General features: G+C 53.1%; 1 protein-coding gene across 1 annotated transcript; it reads right to left on the reverse strand.

Annotated features, from left to right (window-relative positions):
* Nucleotides 1-732: 732 nt before the first annotated feature.
* HOXB3 (homeobox B3) lies at nt 733-2,783 on the reverse strand. Its single transcript, XM_063110666.1, has 2 exons — nt 2,336-2,783; nt 733-1,553 (listed from the first exon to the last, which is right to left on the reverse strand). Exons 1-2 carry the CDS (start codon nt 2,781-2,783, stop codon nt 733-735), a joined length of 1,269 nt encoding a protein of 422 aa, XP_062966736.1.
* Between the last annotated feature and the right edge of the window lie 8,372 nt (nt 2,784-11,155).

The following is an 11,155-nucleotide window of genomic DNA, read 5'->3' on the forward strand; positions in this document are numbered from 1 at the left end:
TTAAAAGAAAAAAATATATATTTATAATATAAGTAGCTCTTTCAGGATCTCTTATTATTCCTGAGCCCTCTGAAAACTGTAATTGATGGGGGTGGTGCAAAAATACATAGGGCTAGCAATGAAGGAGGTGCCCTAATAAACCTCAAATAGATGGGAGCAAATTTGAGGCTTCAAGGAAGTGGGAAGTGGTGGTGCTTTGTGCCCTTGAATTTGAAATGTGTTTTCTTCTTGTTTTAAGGAGAATTGAAGGGGAAAAAAATCAAGATGTGGGGGAATTACCCACAGAGATGGAAGGTAAGTTGGTTGGTTGGTTATTGATGGCCTAGCCATCTCTTCTGTTGTTTTTTTGTTTGTTTGTTTGTTTGTTTTTTGATGTGCTTCTCTGCCTTGCTTTCCTATCTTGTCTTTCTCTACCGTACTCCCCAGCGTGGAATTCCAACTTGGTAGTGCTGCAGCCCTCGGGTTGATGGGGTCATCTCCAATCTGCTGTGGATTCCTTTCCGATGGGTTGGCAAGCAGATGGAACAAGGGGTGGAGGACTCAAAAGCAACCTCTCAGGCAAGAGGGAGGGGAGGGGAGGGGAGGGGAAGGAGCTCCAGGCCTCTTCTGTCCTGGAAGCCTGGCGACCCTCCCTACCCCCTCTTTCAGACCCCCAGGATGCTCGCAGGGCTCCACAGCCTCCCACTTCCCACCCCTCGCCCTTGACCTCGCCCCTCCGTCCTTCCTCTCCCATCACAGGTGTGTTAATTTGGGCGCTTCTTGGATTCTACCCTGAGGAGGAGGCGCGTGGTGAGAGGAGAGGTCTGTGTAGGTGGGGTGTGGGTCGCAGGGTCCGTGGTGCTGGCTGGGGGCCATAGGGGGCGCCCCGTTGTAGTCCAGGTTCCCCGAGGGGTGGTGGGAGAGGTGGTTGAGGCCATAGAGGGAGGGGCCGGCAGGGGGCGGCAGTGGATCCGCGTAGCCGCCCCCGCCCACGTACACCGGGCTGCCCTGCATGGTGGGCGTCCCGTAGGCGCCCCCGTTGGCTTGGAGAACGTGGGGCTCGTAATCGGGCGCCGGGGTCGGGGGGTACTTCTGCGGAGCACCGCAGCCTTTGAGAGGGGGCTGGTAGTTGGAGGGCAGCGCATAGGCATTCTGGTGGCTTTTGCCAAAGGCGGGCGGGGACGGGCTCTCGTAGCTGGGGGTCATGGAGTGTAAGGCGTTCATGAAGCCGGCCGTGGACTGCATGGGCTGCGGGGGACTGCCGGCGGGAGAGGGGCCTCCAGACGACGAGGCCAGCCCCTTGGCCTTCTGGTCTTTCTTGTACTTCATGCGCCGGTTCTGGAACCAGATCTTGATCTGCCGCTCGCTGAGGTTCAGCAGGTTGGCCATCTCCACGCGGCGCGGCCGGCACAGGTAGCGGTTGAAGTGGAACTCCTTCTCCAGCTCCACCAGCTGCGCGCTCGTGTAAGCCGTCCGCGCCCGCTTGGACGCTGCCGACCCCGGGGGGCTCTTGTCCCCTCCCCCGCCGCCGCCGCCGCCTCCTCCTCCGCCGCCGCCGCCGCCGCAGCCCTCTGCTGGATCCGAGGGGGAGGAGTGGGAAGGGGAGAAAATGAAATAAAAGATAATTACTGAACACGCCGAAATTGAATGCATCGTTTCTTAATAAATCCAGGCCTGGACTCTGAGCCCCCGCCGCCCTCCCCCTCGTGTCCCCGCCTCCTCCCCCCCCCCCCCGCCCGTCGCATTAGCGGACACTCTATAATAGTGGCATTTATTAAGAGACCTGTTCTCCTCTCGCTGCCCCAGCTTATGAAAATTTGATCATGTCACGCAGACAGAGCAGCATGGCCATTTATTTAGGGCTGGATTTGTGGGCGCGCTTTCTCCTCCTTATCCCACTTCCAGGTCTGGGAAGATATTCCCCCTACCCCTGTCCTGTGGATAGGGTGGATGACTGAGGAGAACCCTTGGGGGCAATTTGGACACTCATGGGCAGGACCCCAAAATGTGGCACGAGGAGGCTGCCGTGCTGGAGGCCGGGACTCCAGATGACCCGAGAGATTGTGATTAATACCCACAGTAATCACACTTAATAATAATCAGTGGTTGATGACTCTGGGTCCTCCCGGCAGCGCCCAATATTCTGGAGCTCTCAGAAGCTCAGGTGGAGGGTGGCTAGAGGGAAAGAGTGTTGGCAGGGTCAGGGGTCATCGGGTGGTGGGGGATACCGAAAATGTGCCGCCTCTACCTAATATTGTTCCTGGGCCGCCTCGTGGGCGCCTAGGGGCTGGGTGCTAGAATAACAGTGACATTCCAGGCCTGCACAAAAGCTGACGACGAAAAAGGGAGCTGGTACCTGTGCCGGGGGAGCTGTTTTTCAGCTTGGATGTTTGCCTCGACTCTTTCATCCAGGGGAATATCTGTTTGGTGAGGGTGGAGTTGGAGCCGGGCCCGCACTTGGGGGGGCCGCTTTTGCTGGGTCCGCCCCCGTTATTGCTGTTGCTAGTGGAACTGGTAGGTGCGGCGCTGGGCGGGGGCGAGCCGGGCGGGGCGGGCAGGGGCTCGGGGGCCAGGCCGGGCCTCATGCAGCTGCCGTTGAGCTCCTTGCTCTTGGCATGCGGGGCGGCGTTGCCCAGGGACTGCAGCGAGCACGCTGAACGCTGGTAGTCGCCCTCCAGGTGCGTGGCGGCCTGAAAGGGGGGTTGGGGGGTGCCGTCGTAGCCAAAGCCATTGCTGCCAGGGTACGAGGAGTAGCCTCCGAAGAGCGCAGCCGTGGCGTTGTCGTAGTAGGTGGCTTTCTGCATCGCTGGGCGAGGCCCGGGCAGTGGGTGGCAACTTGCAAGGGCCTGGTACCCTCACGACCGGACATTGGCACCCCTGGGGGTCACGTGACAGGCCGGACCCCCCCCCTCCCCTTTCTGCCCCCCTCCTCCCGGATCTGTTCCGAGCGGCTGACCTGCGGGGCGAGAGAAGAGACACAAGGGGGAGAAGAGGACTGGGGCTCAAATCCATCTTAGGAACTGAAAAGGGAACTGACATCAATAGTGTTTTTTCTTCTCCCCTCCCCAACATTTCCAGAACAGATGCTGAGGCTGTGTCCCTGACCTGAAATGGATGTTTCTTATCTCAACGCTTTAATTTTAAAGAAAAAAGCCCACTAGTTTTCATTTCCACTTAAAAAATAAGGACTGCACTCCTTTGGGGACTGCCTAGGTGTAGAAGCCTACTACTACAAGGGTCATTGCTTTCCTCCTGCCTGTGCATTAGCCCATGATCTCTCCTACTCCTTCTCCTTACCTCCTCCCCCACAACTCTGGGATAGGGTGGCTCAAGGGAGGGGGCACTAGGAGACTCCAAAATAAAAGCATCATCAACACCCTCGTCCGAGCTGAGAAGCCTCTCTGACTCATTCCTTTCTTTCCCTTCAGGTCTGTGTAGAGCTCTTTCACCCAACCAAAGTATAGCCTGGATGAACACCAGAAGATCTTTGAAAGAAACAGGAAGGAGAAGCAAGTTCAGCAGGAAACCTTCCCCTGTGAGGTATCCTCTCTTCCCACCACCCCCATGAAGACAACAGCCTGACCTAGAAACTTCTTGAAGATTTTTAACCTCCAGAGCCAGTGGAACCAGTCCCCCTCCATCTGTGGCCCTGCTGCAGGTACCACCACCTCCAGTTCCTGTCTTTGCTCAGCCAAGCCCGGGACCTGGCCACCAGCGGCCCCTGTTGGGCCCCCAAATGGAGCAGGATTGTTTTGATTTCCCAGACCCAGCCTGTTGGTGCTGTGACCATTTGGCTCAGGTCTCTCCCCCCACCTCTTTCTTTTTTTTCACTGATATTTTCCCACCCTTTCCTTGACAATCGGTTTTATTTGATTTCTCCAAAAGTAAAAAGTAAAAAAGAAATTGTATAACTGCTGGACTTTTCTACAGGGACGGAAAAAGTACTTCCTAAAAGAGAAAATTATTCCAGAGGAAAAAAATCAACAAAGCAACTTGAACAATATTATTCTCTGGGTTGGAAACAGAGAGTACTCCCTGTTTACTGAGGTTCCCTGAGGCAAAAAATACATACATATATGCAATCACTATTTTAACATAGCCTTTTAAAAGTGTAGCAGAAAAATAAAGATTCAAGCTGTTGTAGAATTTTGTGTATTTATTCTGAAACTTCTGACTGCATTTTTTTTTTCATCTTCCCCAACCCCTCAACACTTTTCAGAAGGCCTCCAGACTGACCCTCTCTTCTGACAAATGTGTTTGTAAAACTAAAATCTCATTCAGCCTAGCTGGTCAACTCCAAAGAAACTAAAAATAAGGAAATAAAAGGAGTGCAGGTGAAGGAAGTCCCTCCCACACATAAATCCCCTTCTTAATGGCACAGATTTGTACTCAAAGGGAGCTGGTGTAGCCCTGAGTTCCGATTGGTTTCTGGGAAGAATTTGTTTCTGGAAATACACATGGGTCTGCAAAGCAGCAGGTCCTTCCAGGGAGAACGGGAGTTCAATTGACCAGGCTGACCCAATCCCTTTATTATTATTACCATTAGCCTCTGATGATTTAACCAAAATTAGCTTCTGAGCAGCCCTGGCTGAAGGGGGAATTAATTAACAAGCATCAGTTAAGTTTGTTATTAATAGAGAAGAGAATGAAATAAAAGCGTTGGAGAGGGTTGGCTGGCTGGGCCCTGGATTTATTTAGTCTAAATAATTCTTACAGCAATGATGGTGATGATGATGATGATGATGATGATGATGATGATGATGATGATGATGATGATAAAAATAATAAAACAATAATTTGACTAGATGCCTGGAGCCGAAATTCCTGTCGCTCCCCCTGAATAAACCCCAAACCATCGCAGGACTAAGGCCAGGTGAGTGTGAGAAGTGAAGGAGCCAGATACGTGATAGGAAAGAATGGAGATTCCGCCGGCGGTGAGACAGGGCTAGGAAGGTTTGTGCACGGGGGTAGCCCCCGGCCGCCGCTGGGCTGTCTCACCCGATGCTGCCGGCTGCCGCGATGGCTGGCGACGAGCTGCCAGCCGCCTACGCTGGCCCAAGGAGGCGAAGAGAAAGCGATCGGGATACGAAAACGGTTATCGGCAGCAGGTTTCCAGCAGACCGGACCGGCCGAGGGCCGAGCCCCGCGGGCAGCAGCAAGTTTGGGCGCTGGAGGTAACCGAATTAAAAAAGCGCCTTAGCAACTCCACTTCGGGACTTTTTGCCTGGCCGGGCTCCGGACTGGAGGGCCCCCAAGGCCTGGCTGAAGGGACAGTGGAAAGAGGTAAAGGTGCAGAAGGGATCCGAGATCTGGGATCCAGGAGAAGAGGGGGTGGGGAGCAGCTCTACTAAAGCCAAACATGTCTATTTCCCTTGCCTCCATGTTGGAAAAATTCAGGCTCCATATGGTTTCTCGGAGGGAGGGAGGGAGGGAGCCGATGGCTCCCGGCTTCCCCCCGGGGTCTCGCTGCAGAAGGGAAGTGGGCCCCCACTCAAGAACCCCACCTTGCCAGGCGCACGCCAGGGAGGGTTGAAGAAGGTAACAATAGCTGGAGAAGCTCCAGGAGAGGAGATAGAGCACCTTCCAGGACGTAAAAAAAATTAATGGAAGGAAGAAAAATAGAAGAACACGAAAGGAAGAGAGAGAAAGGTGAGGTTCTTCTCCGCAGCCGGGGGGGAAATTGAGCCCTGCCTGGCTCTGACTGCTGCAAGAAAAGAGAGGAGAAAAGGAGAGAAGCAGGAAGAGAGAGGGGGAGAGAGCGAGAGGGAGAGGGCGGGAGGGAGGGAGAGCCGCTGCGTGGAAGGCAGCTTAAAGCTTGTGAACTCTTCTTGAACCGAGATTGGAGTCATATGGGCCATAAATCATTGAGACACACTCTCCGCCATTCACAAACTGATAGCCTATTTCAGTCCAGCTTACCTTAGCCACCGACGAGGGGAGAACAGGCAGACATAATATATATTCACATCGAGCCCCAGCGCGAGCGGCAGGCGAGAAATCTCCCCTCCTTGAAGGCAAAGGAAAAAAAGACCACTGTTTAAAGCTGCGTCGCCCCCCCACCTCCAAAGCCACCCCGGCTGGGGACCCCGAGGGGCAGACCGGCCAGAGGAGCCGCGCGGCGTCCGCTTCAATTCACTCGGCTTAGGAGCGGGGGTGCGCAGGAGGGAGGGGGTGGGGGAGCGGGAAAAAAATAGAAGAAGACCGAAAGGTGCCGGGGCGGCTCAGCTGGCCGAGAATCCAGCTCCGGGCTCCGGCGCGGCCAGGCCGCCACAGTGTGCTTGCCCTATAAGACTGGTACGCCCTACTCTCCGTAACAATGGCCTCTGCTTTTGCACAGGGAAAAAAACCACACAGACACACACACACACTCACTCACTCACACACAAGCCCACACCCCCCCACCTCTCCCCCTCTAGCAAGCTTAGATGCCTGATAAGAAGGAAAGGTGACGGTAGTGATGGGGGAGGGGGGACATTTTTAAATATGCCCCCCCCAAAAAAAAAAGAATGAGGAGGAAAGAAGGTAGGTGGTTTTTTGTTTCATTCTGTTTTTGTTTTTGTTTTTTTAAAGAACAGGTAATTTTTTAAATTGAGATTGGGGGACAGGGAGAAAGAGGACAGCAAAGGCAAGGAAAATGGGTGGAGTTCACAGCTCCCCCCACAGCCCACTAGTGACCCATTATGCTAATATGAGAGAGCACTGGGAGGCCTAGTCAAAGGCTTGGCCTCGCCTGGGGGTGGGGGTGTGGGTGCCTCTGTTCATTCGCAGTTGGAACACCAGGACTTTTTTTTTTTTTTTTTAAGTAGTTTCACTCTTCCAGGACTGGTGGCTGGGCTCTGGCTCCCTCCTTCTGAGTCTCCCAGTCTCTGCAGCTTCTCTCCTCCATGCGCTCTCTATTCTTTCTCCCTCCCCCCTCCACCCCAATTTCCAGGCTCAGTCTCTAAGAGAGGGAGCTGGACAGGCCAGATTTTTTTTTTTTTTTTTTAACAACCCCTCTTTTTTTTTTTTTTTTTTGAGAACAGACAACAAGCGGTGAGTGATGATTTAAAAAACCCAGAACATCTTGCAGGGGGAGGGGGTTGAGAAGAGGGTGACAAAAGGAGGACCCTGTGTTTAGCTTGAGCTTCAGACAGGGCTGGCAGTAGAGGGGCTGTAAGAACTTCACGGAGAAGTTTCTGTTGAGATTCTCACCTCCAGATAGGCAGAAGGGGCTAAGAGGTGATAGGGACATTTGTACTTCTAAGAAAGCGAGAACTGGCAGAATGTCTTAATTTTCAACGCACTGGTAGAAGAGAAGGAGGAGGGTTATTATTATTATTACTCAGAACAAACCTGTTTGTTTCTCTATGCTCTGCAAGATTTATGACTCTTGGCACAAGTGAGGAAGGCTACAAAAGCTAAAGTTTTCTTAGGGGGTGGGTGAGCAGAGCAGGAAGGCGAGGAGAAGGCCTGTAGGAGGAAGACAGGAGCCAAGAATGTAGGTGTCTGCAGATTTGGGGCGGGGGGGGGGTGGCAAGAGCCATTCCCAGTGGGGGAGAAAGACAAAAAGAGCGCCAGGACATTTCCCAAAGCAGGAGTGTTTGCAACTCTGCCTAACTGCTGACTCGGGGCTTAGGGGATAAAACAGAAGGCAGACAGTCTATTTTCTACAAAGGCAGCTTGGAAAACTGGTTCCCTTAACTTCGTGTACACAGAGCCAGCCACAACCCTGTGATTTCCTGGTTAGACTACTTGGCTTTTGCCTTCTCCCATCTGGATGCAGCAGGAGAAGCAATGGGACTGGGGAAACAAAGGTGAGAGATTATTTCCAGCTATTGTCCCACTTCAGGAGAGGGTGGCTGTGTCTGGCAAAGCTTTCCTCACACCCTCTCACTCCCCACTCACAGGATCTGATTTGGGATGAGAAAGGGAGAGGCCCGCACTTCTTCCAGGCCTGCTAAGTCAGGCCAGGTGGGCTGGAGCAGCCGGTTCCCTGGGACCCCGCTGAAGGGGGCGTCTGTGGCCTCCCTACCCTCTAGCAACAGGAGCCACATACAGAGTCTCCTGGCTGTGATGTCCTGAGGATCCTACCTCCTGCCTAGAGAGTTGGTGGCTGGAGGAAGGGGAGAAAAGATGAGGATGGAGGGTGGGAGCCATTTTTTCTGTGTTTATTGATAGTATCAAGAAAAGAAAATGCCCAAGCCAGGCCCTGTATTAGGGCTCAAGCCAGGCCCTCAAAGAGACCGTTAAGGCTGCCTGATGTGGCTGTAAGGAATCTGTCCTGAGATCTCTAGATCGTAGTTAGAGACCTACAGGGCCTGGTGGGTCAGAGACTTGGGACAGGGAGGTTTCCAGAGGCTTGAGGATACCAGCACCTTTGCATCTGTTCCCTCCCCAAAATAAAAATACCAGCAATGTACATCAGACCCTCAGGCTCTCCTAGCTGTTATTGTCACTGAGAGAAGATCATTGTGAAACTGAGAGAAGAGGAGGACCATTTCGCTTGTGAGACCGCACAGCTTTGCCTCAAGGAATAAAACGAGGGCAGCCAGCTGCGGGCTGCGAGGAGATGGAGGAGATGGGCTGCGGGAGGAGTGGGCCTGGAGCTGAGCTGGGGGTGGAGTGTTCCAGAGACAGCAGCGGACCCCTTCCCTCCTCAACCCCTTGTGGTCCTTTCTGGCTACAGAAGGCAGTGGGGCATAGTGGGGTGAAAGCAAAAAGGAAGACTGGGGAGCAAGAAAAACGAACCTGGAGAAAATTTCAGAGGACACGCACCCCCAGATGCGGCAGGAGATGGAGTGGGGCTTCTTAATTCTGAAGAACAGAATCCATTTGGAATGCTGGGAGGTAATTAGATCCCAGTTTGGTTTCTTTCTTGCCTTTTTTTCTTTCTTTCTCAGAGGTTTCTGGCTAGCAGGCTGACTGCCCCTGACTGGGGCTGGGAGGCTGGAGGGTGGATGGTAGAGCGGGCAGCTCCGAGGGTGCCCATTTCGTTTGAGGTGCTGCTGCAGTAGGAACTTCTCAAACTTTAGGGGACAAAGGCGGAACACTGAGGAGCTTAGGCGGGGAACCTGTGTCAGAGGACGCCCACGGGGTCTGAGGAAAGACTTTAGGGTCTCAGAAAAGAGTGGGGAGAAGGGTTGGAGGTAGAGAAGAAGAGGAAACAATTTCTTTCTGGATTCAGGGAAGGAAACTTGGGCAACTTTGGGGAAGGGGGAGAAATTGCAAAAGAAAAATTGAGACGAAGATTAAGAGACAGAGACACTAGTGTAAACTAATAAAGGCAAAAACTTAATAATAAAGGTAAAGATTAGAGAAAACCTCCGCCTTCAAAGACATCCTTTCCTCTTCCATTCGTTTCTGAAGAGCCAGAGCGCTGTCCCTGGCCCGCTCCTTCCCTGTTCCTACTTAGGGGCACTTTACCAGCACCAGGAGACAAGGGGCACTTCAAACCCCCTCAAACAATCACTGGCCGCCCACCCTTCTGGACCCTGGTGGAATCACGTCTGTTTCCCCCTCCAAAAAATCCATTTCAAAGAGCAAACGAAAAATTTCTCAATAAGGGCACGCTGGCTGGCTCCTTTAAAATCAAATTCTGATCTCAGCCTTGGGATGGCCAGGGATCCTGCCCCCAGCTCAAATAGCACAAAATTCGCCTGGCTCGCTGGGGACATGGGACCTGGAAGCCTGGGGCCAGGGGGTTGGCGATTGGTTTCTTTCTGGCCCCGTCCAGGTTACCACACTATTTTCCACTCTTTTGCAGCTTTGTCGCCCAGCTTTGTGGCGGCCACAGAGAGGTGTAAAATTCACACACTCACCCAAATCTCCATCTCCTCTTTAACATTAATAAAGATTTCAAAACCGGGGGTTGTAAAATGGGACTTGCTGATGAAGATGGCATTTGGCATTTGGACCCCCAGTTCTCAGCTGTCTAATTCGCCGGAGCGGGAGATAACAAAGGGGCACAGGGAAGATCTCGGCACCTCCACAGATGCCCGCATAGACCTGGCTCAGCAGTAGCAGGGATCAAAAGGGAAAAAAAGGCTGCCATGGTGGGAGAAGAAAAATCCAAGCTGAACTTTTCCCCCACCTCAGGCGTGGGGGCGCTGCCCTTTCCTCAGCCGAGCTTGCAAGGGAGAGGCAGGAAAAAACGGGGCAGCCACGAGGTTCTGCAAAGTCTACTCGGTGACCACGGAGGCCACCTGAACAGGCTCATGAGGTGGTTGGTGCTGCGAGCTCAGTCGGGAGCCACGGGCAGGCGGGCTCCTTGGTGGGGAATGTTCCCGTTCTGAATCAGGGGTCCTGCCTCATCTGGAAGCAAAATCCTGTCCTGGCAAACCCCACCCCCAGGAAGAGTCCACACAAAGGTGGGCTGAATGGAAACGGCAGAGGGGGAGAGGCTTCAAATCTTGGGCAGCTTGGGGAGGGGGGTGCTGGGGAAGAGAGGGAGAGGCAGGCGAGAGAGAAACAGGGGCCCAGTCCGCTGTGAGCGGCTGTGCGGGTCTCTCTGACAGATTGAATGTGTCCCTCCCAGTGACCTCTGTTTAGCAGACAATAACTCACTGGATTAATGACCAATCAGCGAAAAGCCTTCCGAATTGCCTCCAAATATAAAACTCCAAAATCTGAATGGGACAGGGCCATAAGAATCTAGGCCTGTCAGACCTTTGGGTTTGCTCTCTCCCAAAATATGGTTTGGGGAGAGGCTTTAGGAAGTGGATTATCTAGCCAGAGATGGAGCTTTCTAGAACCCCAAAGATGAAGCTGTTTTCCATCTCGTCCCACTTCCTCCCACACAATTCATATCCCAAACCACACTTCCCAAGGCAGCCTAGAAACCTCCCTTCCCCTGCTGGCCTCCTCATATCCCTGATCCTACAAGAAATTTCCCTTCTCACAACCATGCAGCTGAGAAGCCACCACTCCTTTACAATTTTATCTTCCCTCAGTTGGGGGAAGAAATGGAAAATAAGAGCAAGATTAGAGTGAGGTCTTCCTCCTTGGAAGGCTGCCCTGCAAGGAGGAGACCTGGTAGAGCACGATGGTAAACTGTGTGTGCCCCCCAGGAAGAGAGGGCCCAAATGCCCAAGGGTCAGGATGAGGCTGGGGGCAGGGCACCTGCTCTCACAGAATTTAAACTCTGAAATCACAATTCAGTTGGGGGTGGGGGGAGGGGTTAGGGTAGGAGGCACCTCAA

This window comes from Cynocephalus volans, chromosome 10, assembly GCF_027409185.1.
Source record: "Cynocephalus volans isolate mCynVol1 chromosome 10, mCynVol1.pri, whole genome shotgun sequence".
NCBI classification, from domain to species: domain Eukaryota; kingdom Metazoa; phylum Chordata; class Mammalia; order Dermoptera; family Cynocephalidae; genus Cynocephalus; species Cynocephalus volans.